The following is an 18,982-nucleotide window of genomic DNA, read 5'->3' as shown; positions in this document are numbered from 1 at the left end:
TGAGTCCCAGCTTCCTTCTTTTCCCTGTTGGTTCCCTGTGCATTTTCCTTTATTTCACTTAGGGTAGCCTTCATTTTTTCATCTAGTTTGTGACCAAATTCAACCAATTCTGTGGGCATCCTGATTAACAGTGTTTTGAACTGTGCATCTGATTACTTGGCTACCTCTTTGTCACTTAGTTGTATATTTCCTGGGGTTTTGATCTGTTCTTTCGTTTGGGTCATTTTTTTTTTTTGTCTTGACATGGCTGTTATGTAGTGAGGGGCGGAGCCTTAGATGTTCACCTGGGTGGGGCAACCCACATTGCTGGGCTGTGACGCTGTATGTGGGATAGGGGTCAGAGAGGGGACAATGGCACTTGGTCCACTCTCTGCTGGGTTTCAGTCACTTCCTCCATTTCCCCCAAGAAAACTGGGCCCTTTTGGTGCTGATTCCTGTGTGGGTGGGTTTGTGTACATTCTAGGACCCTGTGGATCTCTTCAACAAACTCTCCTGTGAGGCTGGGAGATCCTCCTGGGACCTCCACCCCCACAGGTGTTTTCAGTTGGTGTTTCGAGGCTTTATTTCCCTGGGCTGGAGCCCTGGGTTGTGTGGTATGTCTCACACCCGTTTCACCTGGTTTATCTGTGCACAAATGTGGGACCACCCGCTCCAGCAGCCATCTTGTGCACAGTGCCCCTCCACAATCCACTGCCTGGCTGGGTCTGCCAGCCACCGCTTTTTTTGTCTCCACCCCTCTCCACCCAGCTGCCTGACTCCGCCCCTCCTACCGGTCTGGATGAATGTGTCTATTTCAACTCCTTGGTTGTTGGACTTCCATACAGTTCAATTTTCTGTCAGTATTGTTTTTTTTTTTGTTTCTAAATTGTTGTTCTTTTTTGGTTGTGGGAGGAGGCACAGTGTGTCTACCTATGCCTCAATCTTCCAGGCATCAACTTCTTAACTAGTCTCCAGTTCAAATGAATGTGTGGTGGTAGAAGGTCCCCACTGCTTACAGGCCCAGGGTGCTTCACCACTCATTGTTTCCAAGAATTTGTTGAATGTCTCTTCCTTAAACCCTGCCTGATTACTCAGCTGACATCTCTTTCCTTCTGGGATACTGATACAACAGGTTATTGGTCAATATTTGTTTAATACTTTTTTACCATATGAAGTATGAAAATTAATAAACAGAAACCACATTTAAAATGGAATTTGGAGGGTAGAAGAGAAAACTCTTAATGCAAGTCACTCAACACACACTACTGACCCCACCAGAAACAGATGCATCTTGTAATTCCAAAAGGAAGAGACACTACTTTACTACCTGAGCAGAAGAAAGATTCCTCCTTGGCAAGTAATAGCTCAGTCAGTGGGAAACTGCTCTAAGTCAGCCAACAGAACCTCACTATACTTCAAACTTTCAGTTTTTTTCCAATAGGTTTTTCACTTACAACAGCACCCCCACACCTATAAAACTGTTCCTCTCCTTTTCTTCCCTGTACTTGTACATGGTCACCATTAGAATGCATGTCTCAAATTGCAATTCTTTGTTGTCCCCAATAAACCCATATTGCTGGGAAAATACCTGACTGTTTCTTTGTTTAAGGTCAACAAAAGATAATAATTTCAGACTAGTGGCCAAGATGGAGGCATAGGTAGACACACTGTGCCTCCTCCCACAACCAAAATAAGGACAACAACAATTTAGAAACAAAAAAAAAAACCAGTACTGACAGTAAATTGAACTGTACAGAAGTCCAACAACCAAGGGGTTAAAATAGACATTCATCCAGACTGGTAGGAGGGGCGGAGTTGGGCAACTGGGTGGAGAGGGGTCCAGGCAAAAAAAGCGGTGGCTGGTGGACCCCAGGAGCCCAAAGCACCAAGGGGGAACCCAGCAAGGTGGCATGGCATGCAAGGCGGCTGGCAGAGCGGGCGGTCCCACATTTGTGCAGAGATAAACCAGGCAAAACTGAGGAGTGAGATAGACCACACAACCCAGGGCTCCAGCCCAGGGAAATAAAACCTCAAAACACCAATTGAAACTTGTGGGGGTTGAGGTGCTGGGAGGAACTCCCAGCCTCACAGGAGAGGTTGTTGGAGAGACCCACAGGGTCCTAGAATGTACACAAGCCCATCCACACAGGAATCAGCACCAGAAGGGCCCAGTTTTCTTGGGGGAAGCGGAGGAAGTGACTGAAACCCAGCAGAGAGTGGACCAAATGCCATTGTCCCCTCTCTGACCCCCTACCCCACATACAGCATCAAAATGCAGCTACGTGCGTTGCCACACCCTGGTGAATACCTAAGGCTCTACCCCTCACTATGAAACAGGTGCACCAAGATAAAATAAAAAATAAAAAAAAAGCCCAAACAAAAGAACAGATCAAAGCCCCAGAAAATATACAACTAAGTGACAAAGAGGTAGCCAACCTATCAGATGCACAGTTCAAAACACTGTTAATCACGATGCTCACAGAATTGGTTGAATTTGGTCACAAACTAGATGAAAAAATGAAGGCTACCCTAAGTGAAATAAAGGAAAATGCACAGGGAACCAACAGGGAAAAGAAGGAAGCTGGGACTCAGATCAATGGAGTGGACCAGAAGGAAGAAAGAAACATCCAATCAAAAAAGAATGAAGAAACAATAAAAAAATAAGGAGAGGCTTAGGAACCTCTGGGACAACTTTAAATGTTCCAATATCTGAATCATAGGGGTTCCAGAAGGAGAACAGAAGAGCAAGACATTGAAAACTTATTTGACAAAACAATGACAGAGAACTTCCCTAATCTGGCAAAGGAAATAGACCTCCAAGAAGTCCAGGAAGCCCAGAGAGTCCTAAAGAAGTTGGACCCAAGGAAGAACACACCAGGGCACATCATAATTACATTAGCCAAAATTAAAACGAAGGAGAGAATCCTAGAAACAGCAAGAGATAAGGAGACAGCTACCCACAAAGAAGTTCCCAAAAGACTGTCAGCTGATTTGTCTAAAGACACCTTACAGGCAAGACGGGGCTGGAAAGAAGTATTCCAAGTCATGAAACACAAGGACCTACATCCCAGATTGCTCTATCCAGCAAAGCTCTCATTTAGAATGGAAGGGCAGATAAAGTGCTTCACAGATAAGGTCACGTTAAAGCAGTTCATCATCACTAAGCCCTTATTCTATGAAATGTTAAAGGGACTTATCTAAGAAAAAGAAGATAAAAAGCATGTACAGTAAAATGACAGCAAACTCACAATTATTAACAACCACACCTAAAACAAAAACAAAAACAAACTAAGCAAATAGCTGGAACAAGAACAGAAACACAGAAATGGAGATCACATGGAGGGTTAGCAACAGGGGAATGGGAGGAGAGAGGGGAAAAGGTACAGAGAATAAGTAGCATAGATGGTAGGTAGAAGATAGACAGGGGGAAGGCAAGAATAGTATGGGAAATGTAAAAGGTAAAGAATTTATAACTATGACACATGGACATGAACTAAAGAGGGGGAATGTGGGTGGGAGAGAGTGTGCAGGGTGGAGGGGAGTGAAGGGGGGGAAATGGGACAAGTGTAATAGCATAATTAATAAAATATATAAAAAGTAAAATAAATGGAAAAAACATAATTTCAGTTAAATCATGGCTAAAGTTGTTATGATGAGCTAATAAAAAAATTAGTGAGTATGTATGCATGTGTGTGTGTATGTATATGTAAAAATTATTTTTTAAAGATTTTATTTGTTTTTAGAGAGAGGGGAAGGGCGGGAGAAAGAGAGGGAGAGAAACATCAATGTGTGGTTGCCTTTTGCACACCCCCTACTGGGGACCTGGCCTGAAACCCAAGCATGTGCCCTGACTCAGAATGAAACCAGTGACCCTTTGCTTTGCAGGCCAGCACTCAATCCACTGAGCTACACCGGCCAGGGCATATTTTTTTTAAACAGAGTTCTGGTGCAGTGGTTCTCAAATAAAAGAGTGTATCAGAACCAGCTGGAGGGCTGGTTAAACATTGCTGGCTGTGGGGAAAGGAAAGATTTATAATCTGTATCACTAACAAGTTCTCTGGTAATGTTGATTCTTCTAGGCTTGGAGACTACAGTTATGATAAACATTGCACTAGAGTAATGCCTGAGGTTTCTATTACACATAGATCCAAGTCTCATGGCTACATTAATATTTTTACAAATAGAAAATGCCAAATGTAATATATTCTATGCTTTATTTTATACTTTTCTGATCACTAAAATCTAAACAGAGGCTTTTTTCTTAGAGAAAAAATAAAAAGAAAGAAAAGAGAAAGAGGTAAAAACAGTGACAAGAGTAACAGCTGGGAGCAGATGAGAGGATGTGTAAGGCCCCATTCTAGGAAGGGCTGCACGTATTTGCAGGGTACACCAAAAATGGCCCACGGAGCTGGACCTGGTGAAGATAGCAGTTAAGCCAAGGTTCAGGGAGTCCTAAAGCTTGGACACATGTGGATCTTTTTCCTGCTCTACCCCAGTGAGCTGCATTGTATGAAACAGGACCACACATCCCCCAAAGTGCACTGGACATGCCTCTTCCTTCAAGATCTTTAGGCCTCAGTACCCTGCTGTCTACACACATGTGCACTCATTCACAGGCTTGTCTAGCAGGTAGACACATGCAGTCACATTCACAAACAAAGGGTGCTTCTAATTTTAGGCTCCATCATAGACTCAGTTTCCAATGCCAGGGTCAAAGTGTATGGGTCAGAGTCTCCTTAGCTGATTGACATAGGGCCACTTTAGAGGCAGGGAGACCTAGGATCCAGCCAAAGAGGAACTGTATTCTGTACCCTATTGGTGTGAGGAAAAATTTTATTGACTAACTGGAACTGCCTGGTCTCATTAGGAAGATCCAGATGCTGATCCTGAAATTCTATCCAGTTCTGCTTCACTCTGCAATAACCAGCTGATAAGAAAACAGAGAGCTAGGAGGCCAGTCCCTAGGAGGTCCCCTAGCCCTGTGAGGTAGGGGATACAGTGGTTGTCAGGATCCAGGGCCTGGTGCCACATCAGCCGAGCCATCACTTCTGCCAGGTACAGCAGGACTGTCACCTATCATAAGAGCAGGTAGACACAAAAGGCAAAGACCAAGTCAGAAAGTCAAGTGTCATTAAGAAACATTAGCAGATTTCAAGAGCCGACACCAACATGGACATATCAACCCCAAGTAGTTCCCCTTCCCTGAGCTTCTCTTGGGGTCTGACACCCAGCTATGAGCTCACACAGGGGCCAAAGAAGTCCACCCTCTTCCACACTTGCCTAGCCTTCCTCCCTGTGGTTGGGCCCTGCCCCTGGCATGCTGAAGAGCCAGACAGACCTGCTGCTATTCATTAGCCTTCATCTTCTCTGATGCATCAGCTCCACTCAACATCCTCAGAACCTTAGACATGAAAATTGCTGAGACTTGAACTTGGGTTCTCTGGAAACCCTCTCATGGGTAGTTTTGGATGACTGGCCTTTCCTGAAGCTGCTATGGGGTAGTTCACACAGCCCTGGTCAGGTCCCAGGGCTTCTCAGTCCCTTGTTGCAGGCTGACCCCAGCCCCTTTCTGCTGCTGCTCAGGATAGTTTCTCAGACTGCCCCAGTCTATTCTTCAGGGCCAGAGGCATGCTGTGACTACAAACGCTGTAACTCAAGGATTTGAAAATGTTAGTCCCTTAGAATTGCCCAACAGTGCTCACAGTAATCCCTGCAGAGGCCTCAGGCCCACCAGAAAATCAACCAGCTTGGCAGAGTCTGCTGTGTCCTTAATCTTTGAGACAGGTACCAGTAGGCACCAGCTTTATCTTTTATGTCCTTATCACCATTTAGCACTGACTAAAGTCCACACATGCCTTTTAGAAACACCCCAGCAGGGATCTGGTCCCTGCCCATGCCAGTCTGTGCTGAGTGATGCACATGGGCCAGTTCATCAGCAGGATCTGATAGTCAGCTTGCTTCGTGGTAACATTCTGCATTTTCAAGATGGCTCCTCTGATCCTCTGGTGAGGTTCAGAGGATCAGAATAAGAACTGTGCCTTGTGAAGGGTGCAATAAGAACTGTGTCTTGTGAAGGGTGGCATAATGAATGTGCTGTGTGGATGGTGGCCTATGCAGTGTGCAACATGGAGTATGCTATGTGGAATATGCAGTATGGAGTATCCAGTATGGAGTATGAAGTGGCCTCTGAGTCTGGATCATGCCCTCCTTGGCCTTGAACAAGTTAACTTGATGGGGACTGTGCCCTGCATGTCCAGGAACACCAACTCCACCTCCTTAGCATCTCTCCCAGGACAGGGAATAAAGCTTGCTAGCTGCCTAACTACTGAATGCTGCTTTGCTGCTACAACAGCTGTCCTTACCTGGATCAGGCCAGCTAGCAGATAGAATGCCACAAAGATCTTGCTGTTTGGGACCGAACAGCCTTCCACCAGGTAGATAACATAGAAGAAAATCAGATGGCCCGGAATCACCAGAAAGATCAGAACTCGAGCTGACATGGAATTTATTTCTGGAATAAACAGAACCAAGGAGGTTGCATGACTTACCTGGCAGCAGAGGCCACTTAGGAATGTGACAGTTTAGTAAGGGATCCACATTCATTCCGCTACTTCCTGAATGTGCTAAAGGGTAGTTCTCACAGCCTTGGTGGACTATGTTGCAGGCATGTTTCTGCAGATGGGAATATAGTCTGCCCCTTCCCTAATGGAGCTGACACTTTAAGAAAAGAGAGAAAAACTGGAATTGAGCAGCAGAAACAAACAAGAAAGGTCATTTCAAATTGGGACAAGTACTAGGAAGAAAATAAGCCAGGATAATGTGAAAGAAAATAAAGTGTCTATTAGTGGGAATGAGCTACTGGAGATAGCTCTCTCAAGGAGATGGCATTTAAACTAAATTCTGACTCTGGGGGGAAAGATTCTGGTCAGAAGAAAGAGAATGTGCAAGGGGCTTAAGATGGGAAGACCCTGAGAGTGTCGAAAAACAAAAGCTCAGCATGTGGAATTAAGTGATCGGGGAGGGTGGTGCACTCATGGGGCCTTTGGCACATTGGCGGGTGAGAGTGATCACTGCTCTCTTCAGGATCTAGCACTCTGAGTTTGAGACTCTGAAAGAAATGTGATTTACCCTGCCCATCTCTTTAAAACTATAACACGTGAATATGATGGGTTTTTCAAACACAAAGAGTTTCAATGAAAAGTAAGTCTCCATTTGCTTATGAGTTAATATAATATATATTATCAACTTAATAAGGAAAAGGAAAAAAATTGTATGTAGCTTAGAAGCTGAAAAGTCTACTATAAAATAATAAAGAATGGAAACACACAAGAGCACCACAATCTATGATGACACATTAGACAAGGTGTAGAAAAATTAGACAAGTTGTAAAAAACTTAAAGAGTAAGCAAAATAACTATTATTACCAGCTGACATAAAAACTCAAGAAAATTAGCCCTGGCTGGCATAGCTCAGTGGATTGAGTGTAGGCTGTGAACCAAAGTGTCGCAGGTTCGATTCCCAGTCAGGGCACATGTCTGGGTTGCAGGCCATGGCCCCCAGCAACTGCACATTGATGTTTTTCTCTCTCTCTCTCTCTCTCTCTCCCCCCCTTCCCTCTCTAAAAATAAATAAATAAATAAAATCTAAAAAAAAAAAACCTCAAGAAACTTTATACAAAGCCACATAAACAATTTAGCAAGTATTTTACGTGATTCTACAGACAGTTTCCACCCAAAATCCATGTTGTAACCTAACCCACAATGTGGTGATATTTGGAGGTGGGGCCTTTGTAAAGTAATTAGGTCCTGATTATGGAATCTTCATGAACAGGATTTGTGCCCTTATAAGAGAGACCCCAGAAAGCTCTCTCACCCTTTCAACCACATAAGGACACAGTGAGATGACAGCTGTCTATAAACCAGGAAGTAGACCTTCAACAGACATGGATCTGCTAGTGCCATGGACTTGAGCTTGGACTTTCAGTCACCAGAACTATAAAAAAATAAATTTCTGTTTATTGTTTTATGTTTCTGTTATACCAGCCTGAACTAAGACAAATACCTAAATAATATAGAAAGTAGCTTTCTATCTCTTTCCCACATGGTGGGTCCTCTGTTGTAAAATTCTGGATTTCCCTGGGTCTTCTGGTAGAAACAGTGATCAACTGTGCTGACAACCCAGGAGCCAAATATCTGTATATCATCTCTGTGAAGGTGATCAAAGGACAACTGAACAGACTTCCTGCTGCTGGTGTGGGTGACATGGCGATGACCACCATCAAAAAAGGCAAACCAGAGCTCAGAAAGAAGGTAATCCAGCAGTAGTAATTCGACAACAAAAGTCATACTGGAGAAAAGATTGTGTGTTTCTTTACTTTGAAGATAATGCAGGGGTCATAGTAAACAATAAAGGTAAAATGGAAGGTGCTGCTATCACAGGACAAGTTGCAAAGGAGTGTGCAGATTTGTGGCCCAGGATTGCATCCAATACTGGCAGCACTGGATGATTCTCTAGTATATTTGTAAAGAAAAAAAAAACATTAAAAATTATTTCTTCCCCCACCAAAAAAAGAAAGTACGTACTTTTTCTATATACAAATCAAAGTCAAATTATAATAGTGACTTCCCCTTCTAGATAAGATGAAACAGACACCCTTACTTCTATTCTCCTCACTAAATACAACTAAAAACCCTGGACATTATATAAAAACAAACATAAGAAGATTCTGAAAGGAGGAGAAAAAAGGCAAGCTGCCTAGGGACCTCAGGGTCCAGGGAACAACATGGTGTTGTTCCCCAAATTGTTGTGTGTTTTTTTGGCTTCACATGCCCCAGACTGGATGCTAGAGAATTTAGTTACCAATGGACACTAACCAAAAAGACTCAACAGAAGTTTGCTTTCTCTAGCCTAAGGTCCAGAAAAGGGGCAGCCTAGCAAAACAGAAAACTCTTAGACAATAACCACTTTATTCTAGCCAAACACCATAGCAACCCCACCTCTATCAGCAAAGGGCAAGTGAGTAGCCTGGACTTCTCTCTACCCTTATCCAGATGGAATGTTAGTATTCACACCTTTTGGATTAAGTCATATAAGAGAAGGTGGAGTAATAGAAAATAAGTGGTACTCTGCAGGGTGGTAATGAAGACCCCCCCCCCACCCCTGACACATTCACCGTGAAGGCCATGTGGGAGCAATAATAAGGCATCCCTCTTCCTCCAAGCAAAAGTGATGTCAGAGAAATATGGACTCTTACCCTGCTAGGGTAAGGAAGTACTCATTTTCCCCTAGGGCACACTGGAGAAGGCCAGGGAATCTGGACTTTCACTTCTGCCTGGCAGAAAGGAAAAGCAGTGCATTCCTTTTCCCCGAGTGTCACATAAGATCCAGAGTCTTATAACATAATAGTCCAAGTGTCTGTGATTCAATCTAAAATCACTCATTATAGTAAGAAAAATCTCAAGCAAATGAGAAAAGACAACTAACAGACATTAACACTAATATGACACAAATGGCAGACTTAGTGAAAGTGATTTTAATGAATCCATTTTTTAAATATAATTTTAATATTGTAATAACTATGTATGGTGACAAATGTTACTAGGTTTATCAGGGTGATAGCAATTACAAACATACATGAAACACATGATAAAAATAGAAAAATCTCAGGAAAGATAAAAAGAACCATATGGAAATTTGAGAACTGAAAAAAGTACAACAGCCAAAAAATCTGAACAACTCAATAAAAGCATTGGTAGCAGAATGGAGAGGACAGAGGAAAGAATGAATGAATGTGATGAAAAGAAAAAACTATAGAAATTAGCCAATCTAAATAACAGAGAGTTATATGTACTGGGAAAAAATTAAAGAGGACCTCAGAGACTTGTGGGACTATCACAAAAGATAAAACATTCCCCTCATCAGAACACCAGAAGGAAACAAGGAAGAGTGGGACTGAAAAAGTATTTATAGAAATAATAGCTTAAAATTTCCCAAATTTGGCAAAACATACTATGTTTCCAGGTACCAAGTAAGATAACCCCAAAGAAATCCAGACCAATGCACATCATAATACTAAGACTATAAAGAAAATAAGCAACAGAGAAATAAATGATACCTCATGTATACAACAGACAATTCAAATGATGTCAATTTCTCATCAGAAAACAAGGTCAGAAGGGTGGCACATTTTTCAAGTGTTAAACTATTAACCCCCAAAGTTACATCCAGTGAAAATATCCTTCAGGAATGCACCAGCAGACCTACCCCAAAAGAATGGCTAAAAGCAGTTCTTGAAACAGAAAGGAAATGGTAAAAGAAAATGTAATTGGAGAAAGATCCATTTTTTAAAAAGCAAGAAAAAGATAAAACACCTCCAGTGATTTCCAATGGTTCTCAGAATGAAATCCAGTCTCCTTTCTCAAGCTACAAGGCTTGAGGTAATTAACTTCTCCCCATCTTTCTGTCTTCAGTTTCCTTCATCCTCTCCCTTGCTTGTTATGCTCAGGTCTCACTGGCCTTTGAGTTCTTCAAATTTGCTAATAAGCTCCATCCTTCCTCTAGGCCTTTGCTCAGCCTGTCCCCTCTGCCTCAAATACTCCTCCTGTTTCAGCATGCCTCCTCCCCAACCAATCTATGCTTATCCTCACAGAGGAACTTTCTAACCCCAAATGTATTTCTTATCATTCTTTTTCATTGTACCCTATACTTTTTTACTTTTAGAACATTTCATAATTTGTAATAATGTATTAATTTTTTGGTGTGTTCACCTATTCTTCTAGATCATATATATATACATACATACATGGAGGGCAAGAAACAACTTTCTCTGTCACCATTGTAACCTGACACCCAATACCCAGAAGACATTTGATAAATATTTGACTGAGTGAATCAATCAACTAAAGGCAGAGGTGGGGAGTCAGGTATCTGGGAGAATGGGCTGTGTCTTTGAAGATGATCTGTGTTGCGGTCAGCAATGGTCTTAGACATCATTGTTATAAACACCAGATTTCAATGACATTAATTTTTACTTGTTCAAAGAAATGGCCAAATAGCCTCTGAAGGATATCAGACCCACCTGAAGTACAGAAAGTGGAGCATGGGTTAGGCCAGATTTTTTTCATCCAGAGGGGTAGGACCCCAGGTGTGCTCCACATGTGCAGATAGGTGGAGATCCGGCTGGTCTGAATGGCCACCAGATTGCCACCAACACCTGTGAGGAGAAAAAGAATCTTGTTTCCCCTCCTCTGTGCCAGCTTCTGAGTTCTAACCCTTATTTTAAGTTTACTTTCTCCAGGAATTCTTCCTTGGCTGATTCAGCACTTGATCTCCTTACATTCCCTCTCACTTTACCACAGATCTTGTTTGGTATCAGGTAGTAATGCATCACCTTGACAGCTCTTCAGGTAAAGAAAGTGTGGCAAAGTAGATTCTCAGTACACATTTGCTGGGAAGGAGAATGAATGATGGGAAGGGAGGAAATTCAGGAAATGAGGGAGGAAAAGAGAGGGAGGAAAGCAGATGACTTGGTCTATGAGAGAATAGCTTGATAAGGTACTCAAAGTTGGAGGAAGTGACAGGAACCAGACTATAGACTGGAATATCTGGAGGGGGGGGGGGGATTTTCACCTCAAGGTTAAAAAAGAAAGGGAACAGTGGGCAAAATCAGCACGGGAGGAGAGGTAATCACATGGTGACAGAGCTGGGGCTTATTGCTGAGGCTCCTGGCTTCCACCGGGAGCTGATGGTGTGTCCAGTGCCATGCTGAGCTCCATGCAGGGGCAGATTTTGGGGCTGGCAGAGAACAGGGACCACTGATAGCGACCATCTCCTTTTGAAATTGAGTTGGGTTGCCCCCATTCTATTTCCTCAGCTCAATGGAGAACAATCTCTCACTGGGCCAGATGTATCTCAGTGATCTCCAGGTGCAAAGACCAACTGCCTTGGGCTTCCAGAAGATGCAAAAAATGTCTGTGGGCAGAGGATAGCTACAGATCTATTTTGCCTTGCCCACAAATGATTAAAAAAGTAACTCAAATTAATTAATAGCATTTACAAAATAGACCTTTAATACAGATTCCCAGCTTTTCCTAAAAAGTCAGCTCAAACAACTCTGGACCTTAGTGCCTACCAGGCAACAAGGGGCCAGAGATAAACAGGCACTACTCCCTTCACCCTAGAAACACATGCCCTGTTCCCCACCACTCCTTACTGCCTAGCTCTTGTCCTACCTGCTTAACTCGTTCAAATTGCTTGCTTGATTCCTATAGGTATTTGAGTTGGTGCCATCCAAAGATATCTTTCCAAGCTTATGGCCATCTGTACCTGACTTAGCTGTTGCTGTCCTCACTCACAGTGGCCAGCCCTTGTGCTGGGAATGTGCAGAGCCCTGTGGGACTCTGTCGAGGTACAGGCCTATTGGGTGGCCTACTGACATGCAAGGAACACAGGCCTGAGTTCCCAAGGAAGTGGAGGGAGGGAGGCTGGCCCAAGAATCTCTGAAGCCTGTTTCTGAAGACCCAGAAAGCCAGAGGCTGGCATCAAGCAAACTATGCAATCAGTTACCATGTTTGGTTTCTCCCCTGGCCACTGGTCCCATTTACAGAGCATTTCCAGAAACCAGACTCATACCAAACTTTGGTTAAAAGGGGGATTCTCGCACAAATGCTCATAGGATCTAAGTCTAGAAAATAAATCAGTGAAGAGTTAGGCAGAATACAACAGGAAATGGAGGGAACTGAGGCAAATTGGACAGTATAAGTCCTGTCTCAGTGGCAGCTGATTTCTGCCCTACTCCCAATGTAAACCCAGTATTGTTACAGACTTGCTTTTTGAGAAGACAGACAGACATAGTTTTGTATAAATGTATTAGTTTTAAATGTTGTCAGGATGGGCAGGGTAGGACAAGTGGGAATCTAGTTACAATTAGCATTCTGGACTACAAATATGGCCACCGTTTGGACTACAAGTAAATATGGCAACTGAACTCTGACCCAGAAGAGGTGACTGACATCAGACCAGGAGGCACCAATGCTAAGTTGCTTCTTTGTTCACCAAGAACCAATCCTTGGCTCCCGCGAGAAGTCCAGCCATATAAAACTCCCAGCCTTTCCCTTCTCCCATGCGGTCTTTTCTTAGCCCCTTCTCCGGGCGGGGAAAACGTTGCCCGGGAGCACAAACTTCCAAAATAAAGCTCATCTGCCTGTTTCCATGGCTAATTGGCTGTTTATTTCCTCGGCGGGGTCTAAGAAAACCTTACAAATGTCACCAATGAATCTAAATTAAAAATAAAAGAGAGACCACGAGAGGTCAACACTCCAGTTCTGAAGGCCACATTCATTCTGCTGGTGCCAGAGAATACTGGATTAAATTCTGTGTGCATTCAAGCTCTGTGGGAAAGCTCAGGTCTCAGTGGCACCTATGAGGAGCAGCGTGTGATCTGGTGGAGCAATGGACATGGCTTCTCCCATGGCCTCCTTCTATCTGAGGAAAATCAGCCTCAGTAGTCTCTCAGCACCCAGTTTCCTAACTCTGCCTCTGAGAGCCTGAGACCAGACCTCTGACATCACTGCTGCTCAGGTCCCACCACCTAGGCCCAGGGGGCCAACCCAGCCCAAGGACCCAAGGTGATGGGGATTGCCAATACCTACCACATATGATGGGAGTAAATATGGCCATTCCTTTGTACTGCTCTTTAGAAATGGTTTTGTTCAAGATGAGCCCTCCGAAACTGGGGAGAGAGCAAATGACAGTCAAATGATTAGAGTTTAGATTTGTAAGTGGCCTTGCAAATAATTAAATACACTGCCTAATCAGGTTGTATTTTCATCTTAGCAAACACTTTCCTTACCCCTATGCAAAATCCCTGTTGTAGCCAGTCTGGTCTCTCCAGTGTCCTGTGTACCCCACACACGCATTTCTATCTCTAGTCTAGTCTCACCTCTTCCAGAAGGCCGTTCAGACAGTGTCAGTCCACTAAATGCAACAAACTCCTTTCTGAGGCCTCTTAGCTGGCTGGCTCTGTCTTGTGAGAGCCCCTGAATGGCAACTGAGCTGCTCCTTAGCAGAAAACACACTTGCATGAGTATCATCTCCTGCCCTTGTTCTTGGAAGTTGCTGCAGCAAGACCTCACTCCCACCTGTCCCTGTAGTTTAGCACAGGCTGTCCCACCCATACAGCCTTAAAGAAGTGAAATAAATTTGTGTAAGGAACCTAGACACAAAGATACCTAGACTATACCTTCTCCTCTATGAGAGTCAAAGTTAGAAAAGCACATCAGAAAGGACTGGGGTGGCCCCCATTAGGGTCCGCTAGTGGGAAGGGCTCTCGAGAACAAGGCTAGAGGGTAAAAGACCTGGGCTCAGCTAAAGGCCCAAGGCTACACAGAAACTAATCCCTCAGCCCCTCTAGGCCCCACCAGCATCCATGCTGTGAAATGGTGTTCATGTAGTCATTGTCTTGAGGACAAGTGAGGGACTCCCTGCAGCCTAAGCAGGGGGCCAGGCCAGTGAGAGCTGTGGCAGCAGGGAAATGGAGACCAATATCTCACAGCACCAAGATGGGGCAGGAGCCATGGCACTGGTGCACTTATCTGATGTTTCCATATTCAGCTCTTCCTGGCTCTCTGGTGCTCTGGCAACTGTAAACAAGACTGCCTCCCAGAACAAGTTTAGAGTTCTTGGTGAGAAAAACAGAGATGAGGAGTAGAGGTATGACAACCAGCACTGGGAATTAGTGAAGGCTGCAGTTCACTCTAACCATGGCCATGGAGAAGTGAGCCTCACCTTCCTCCAGGGGTTCCATAGCTCTCACACCACTCTCTTGAACACAGAGCCAAGGAATGGCACGGGGAAGCAGAGAAGGGGCAGGGACCCCAATTCATGCTCACCTGCTGATCACCATTGCTAGGATGATTGGGAACCACCCGAACTTTAGGATCTTCATGATGGGTGGGCTCTGCTTTGCAATGAGGACCCAGACCGGGGTCAAGGCCATGAAGCCAATGCAAACCAGTGGAGCCAGAAACTGATTGTCTGGGAAGAAAAAGAAGAAAAAAGGGGATGCATGCAGCCATGTGGCCAGGGCCAGAGCATACAACAGGGCCTTGTGGGCTGAGGCCTAGGTTGTTAGAGATGAGAGGTAGGCTGAGAACTAAAGGTTCTAGAGGTCTGAGGAGACACTTCTGTCCCCATCAGTTTAGGGTGAACTGTCCCATCATACCTTCCAAAGTATTTTCTCCATCCTGTTAAGCAATTGGAAAAGCTACTCTCTGTCTTCAATTCCTGCCACCTTTATTTTCATTTCTGGTTTGCTATTTTCCTAAGTACCCTCTTCTGCCTCCTCCCACCCTAGTGAGCTCTAAGCAAGTATCAAACACTATGGGGGACAGCATCCTATAGGAATGCCGACTTGTAGGACATTTTCACATCTAGTCTAATTCTAGGACTCCCCAGAAGCCTCAGCAGAGGTTCCACCTCATATTCCCCGAGCCTGGTTGTGAATATTTCCATTGCTCTGCATGTGGCTAGTCTTCCAGACTACAGTGGCAGATGTGACAGTTAATGGCTCACACCTTGTCAGTGAAGATTTGTCTGACAATATCCTAGGCTGTGACTCCCACACCCATGCAGTGCACCCAAGATAAATTCAGTGTAATTGGAGAGATGGACAATCCAACAATAATTCAACATCTAGTAAGTTGTGTGTTAAAATACCCTATTTCAGTAGGGGTGTAGAAGGAGCAGAGAGAAAGGGTCTGGGGATATCTGTGACTCATATTTATTTTGCAAATCAAACATGACTAACCTGCCCTGGCTGGTGTGGCTCAGTGGATTGAGTTCTGGCCTGTGAACCAAAGGGTCACTGGTTCAATTCCCAGTCAGGGCACATTGCTGGGTTGCATGCCAGGTCCCCAGTAGGGGGCATGCAAGAGGCAACCATACATTGTTGTTTCTCTCCCCTGCTCTCTACACTCCCCTCTACAAATAAATAAAATCTTTTCAAATATATGAAGAGGATCTTTTTTTAAAAAAAGAAACAAAAAAAAATACACAAAAAACATGACTAACTCATACACAAATCTAGTTTTAAATTCAGTTTGGTTTAAAAATAAAATTAGGCAATATTATTATTAACTCTTCATTGTCACTGACATGAACTTTGAGAATCTCCCAGATCATTAAATACTGTTGATGGTAGGCAATTCCCAGGATGGCAAGAAGCCAGTCCCAGAGCTGAGACAGAAAGGGTCCCGGTGACTGAACACTCTAAATCAGAAGTGTTTTGTTGCTCTGCTTCAGTTGCCAGTATGTAAAAACAGGGTGATATCCCAAATCCTTGGGTCCATGTTCCCACAGGGCAATGATTAATTGAAGCTGTGCTGCAGCTGCTCCTTTGTCTGGGGCATTTCCTCCCACTAACTGTCACCACATGCCCCAGCACTCCCCACTGTCTTCATCACCACACACTCCATTCATTTATGCTACCTGCACCAAAGCATCCAGGTCCTGAATGTGCTCAGAGTCCATGCTTACCCGATGTAAACAGTTGTGTACAGTCATCTTGGAGAGACTGTGCCAGGTGGGAAGTAAACAATGTAATACTCAGAAAGGTGGTCAGCTGTTGAATCTCAAAAGGGAAGAACCTCTGGGCAAGGATGGTGCTGCCTATCCACAATGCCACAGGCATGAGCAAACTGTTTCCATGGCAGACCTGGGGAGACCTCTAGTGAGGGCATGTTGCTACAAGATGTGTAAACTGCTCCTCAGCTGCTAAGCAGGTAGCTGAGGAGCCCTGGCTTTCCCTGCCTCATGACTATAGGGAGAGCAAATGCTGTTGCTGCTGCCTGTAACTGAGACACTCTTCTTTGAGAGCTACTTCTTGGGCAGTTCACATGTGTCCAGTGTGAACTGCCTTCCGCAAGAAGGTGCAGGTTAGTTGTGTTTGATTTGCAAAATAAATTCTGAGCACCTGCAAGAATGTGCTGAAGTGACCAGACCAGCCTCAGGATGCCCCTGGCCTCCTCGCACACCCTGGTCCTAAGGTGGAAATGGACAACCTATATGTCTGCTGACATGAGCAGTGCTTCCCATCTAACATGACTGGGAGAGCTTGAGGCACTTGCTGGAGAATACATTGACTTATTCAATGACTTGAGGCTTTGCTTCTGTAAAAGGAGGATCTCTGACTCCATAACACACCCCGTAGGTTCCTTCCTGTTGTGCCTGATTTGAATAGTACAGGCTGGGTGCAAACATTCCCACTCAGCCTTGCTGAAAGGCCCCTCCTCCTTGGGGGCCCCCCTACCTTTGTGTTTATAGAAGAAGTTGCTAACAAAAGCCAGAATGGACAACGTGATAAGGTCTCCCAGGCTGGCTGCAATGGGTGTGGCGATATTGTCTGGGTTGACCCCAAGCTTTCGAGCACCAATCACTATACAGACCATCAGCACTCCTGCAGAGAGGAGAGAGGAGACTCAAAGCCTGGGGAATCAAATGACTCCAAGGAAGGTCAGCCACACAGTTGAGAAGTGGCACAGGATGGCAAGCTGGTCAGGACACTGCTCAGGAACTTCCCTCTATCAGCACAAGTCTAGACAGAAGCTAGAGCACCTGAAAACGCTGGGAGAGTGTTGGACTCTGCTTTGTGACTTTCTGACATGATGCTAAGGAACAGCCTAGAAGCTTTGATGGCACACTCAAACCCATTGTGGGTCCTGGCTTCCAAGCCATTTGGAACTACAGATATGAAGTTCATACCCCTCACTTCAGGGAAGATGGTCCAAAACTCTTCTGAGCAGTAGGAACCCCAGGGACTGAGCACGGCCTTGCATGTCTGTTGGGGTCCATGGAGAAGCAGCTGCCAGGGTGGAATTAGCTGTGTGAGGGGTTTGTTAGGGTCAAAGCCTATGAGGGAAGATGGGAAGGGTAGCAATGCAGGGCAGCCCCCATGGCAGGACAGAAGGAAGAAAGAGGAGCACATGCAGACTACAGTGTAGTGCTGGGGAGCCCAGCAGGACTGCCAGGGGTCCCCAAGCTGAAAGCATGTGGATGGGTCATGTCTCTGGGGAAAACGCCCATCTCAGGAGCTCTACAGGACCACCATTGGGTAAAACCAGCATGTGGCCTCTGATTGCAGGGCTGATAGATTTTAGGGTGTAGCACTTAAGATCTGCTCCCCAGCTAGAGGCCTGAGAGGTACCTTTTAGGAGCTGCCACCTCTCCAGGTCCTGCTTTCTGTTCTGACTCTGTTCTGAGGTGACAGTCACATGTGGACTTCTAGCCCCCATCTTCTGCTTGGGACTTCATGTGGGTTTTTAAAGACACTTTGTATCTCGGATAATGGTGTTTTAACACTTTACCCAGTATTCTGTAACTCTAAAAATAATTAGAATTATGACCTTAATGTTGTTTTATTTAAAACTGCCACCACCAGCCACAATTAGTGCCCTATTTTGTGACCAGGTCATAGATACTTTAATCTCTTTCAAAATAACAATTCTAAGTGAATCTGAATTTGCATGGCTAAGGTGGTGGTCTCGTGACAATCCCACCAGGAGTATAAATAGAGACACCACCCACTGGAGAGTGCTTTTTGAAAACCACCACCACTACCACCTGACTCCATGGCACAGTCATGTCATGGTCACACTGTGAGACACTGATCATCCACACATCTTTGGATGACCCCAATTATGTCCATACAGCTGAGCTTTACTCCATCTCTGGGCCTCCATTTCCTCCTCTGTAAACCGGGGAGCTATGGCATTTTGTACAAGGCCCCATAGGAACAGGGCTGGCCTTATGAATCATCTGATTGTGTTGTTTTCACAGAAAACTTCATGCCAAGTATCTCCTGGGTTCTATTTCTTCAGAAGGTTTGGTATACTCACCCTGTCCTTTTTTTGACCAGAATGAGTAATTGTGCCACCCCATGCACATGCAGGTGACCAGGTGCAAACATCACACCTGGAAAGCACAGCTTGTGAATCTGCTCCTCGGCTTC

The 18,982-nt window shown here is 44.6% G+C and overlaps 1 protein-coding gene across 23 annotated transcripts in view; it reads right to left on the bottom strand.

The window, feature by feature from the left end:
• Nucleotides 1-18,982, bottom strand: part of SLC41A3 (solute carrier family 41 member 3) — an 83,423-nt gene that overhangs the window by 12,406 nt on the left and 52,035 nt on the right. For 14 of the 23 annotated variants that reach the window (XM_045849835.1, XM_045849847.1, XM_045849856.1 and 11 more), the window contains 6 exons: nucleotides 17,285-17,431; nucleotides 14,868-15,012; nucleotides 13,629-13,708; nucleotides 11,057-11,191; nucleotides 6,342-6,490; nucleotides 3,867-5,052 (listed from right to left, as the gene is read on the bottom strand). In XM_045849835.1, the coding sequence (XP_045705791.1) occupies nucleotides 4,843-5,052; nucleotides 6,342-6,490; nucleotides 11,057-11,191; nucleotides 13,629-13,708; nucleotides 14,868-15,012; nucleotides 17,285-17,431 (866 nt within the window). In that variant the 3' untranslated portion in view covers nucleotides 3,867-4,842. Of the gene's footprint in view, nucleotides 1-3,866; nucleotides 5,053-5,109; nucleotides 5,626-6,341; nucleotides 6,491-6,515; nucleotides 6,697-11,056; nucleotides 11,192-13,628; nucleotides 13,709-14,867; nucleotides 15,013-17,284; nucleotides 17,432-18,982 lie in introns of those variants that run through there. The other 9 variants (XR_006786995.1, XM_045849841.1, XM_045849844.1 and 6 more) reach the window with 5 other exon arrangements.

This window comes from Phyllostomus hastatus, unplaced genomic scaffold, assembly GCF_019186645.2.
Source record: "Phyllostomus hastatus isolate PE091 unplaced genomic scaffold, TTU_PhHast_1.1 phas_contig_80, whole genome shotgun sequence".
Lineage (NCBI taxonomy): Eukaryota > Metazoa > Chordata > Mammalia > Chiroptera > Phyllostomidae > Phyllostomus > Phyllostomus hastatus.
The sequence above is the reverse complement of the archived record's forward strand: the minus strand, read 5'-3'. Positions and strand labels throughout refer to the sequence as shown.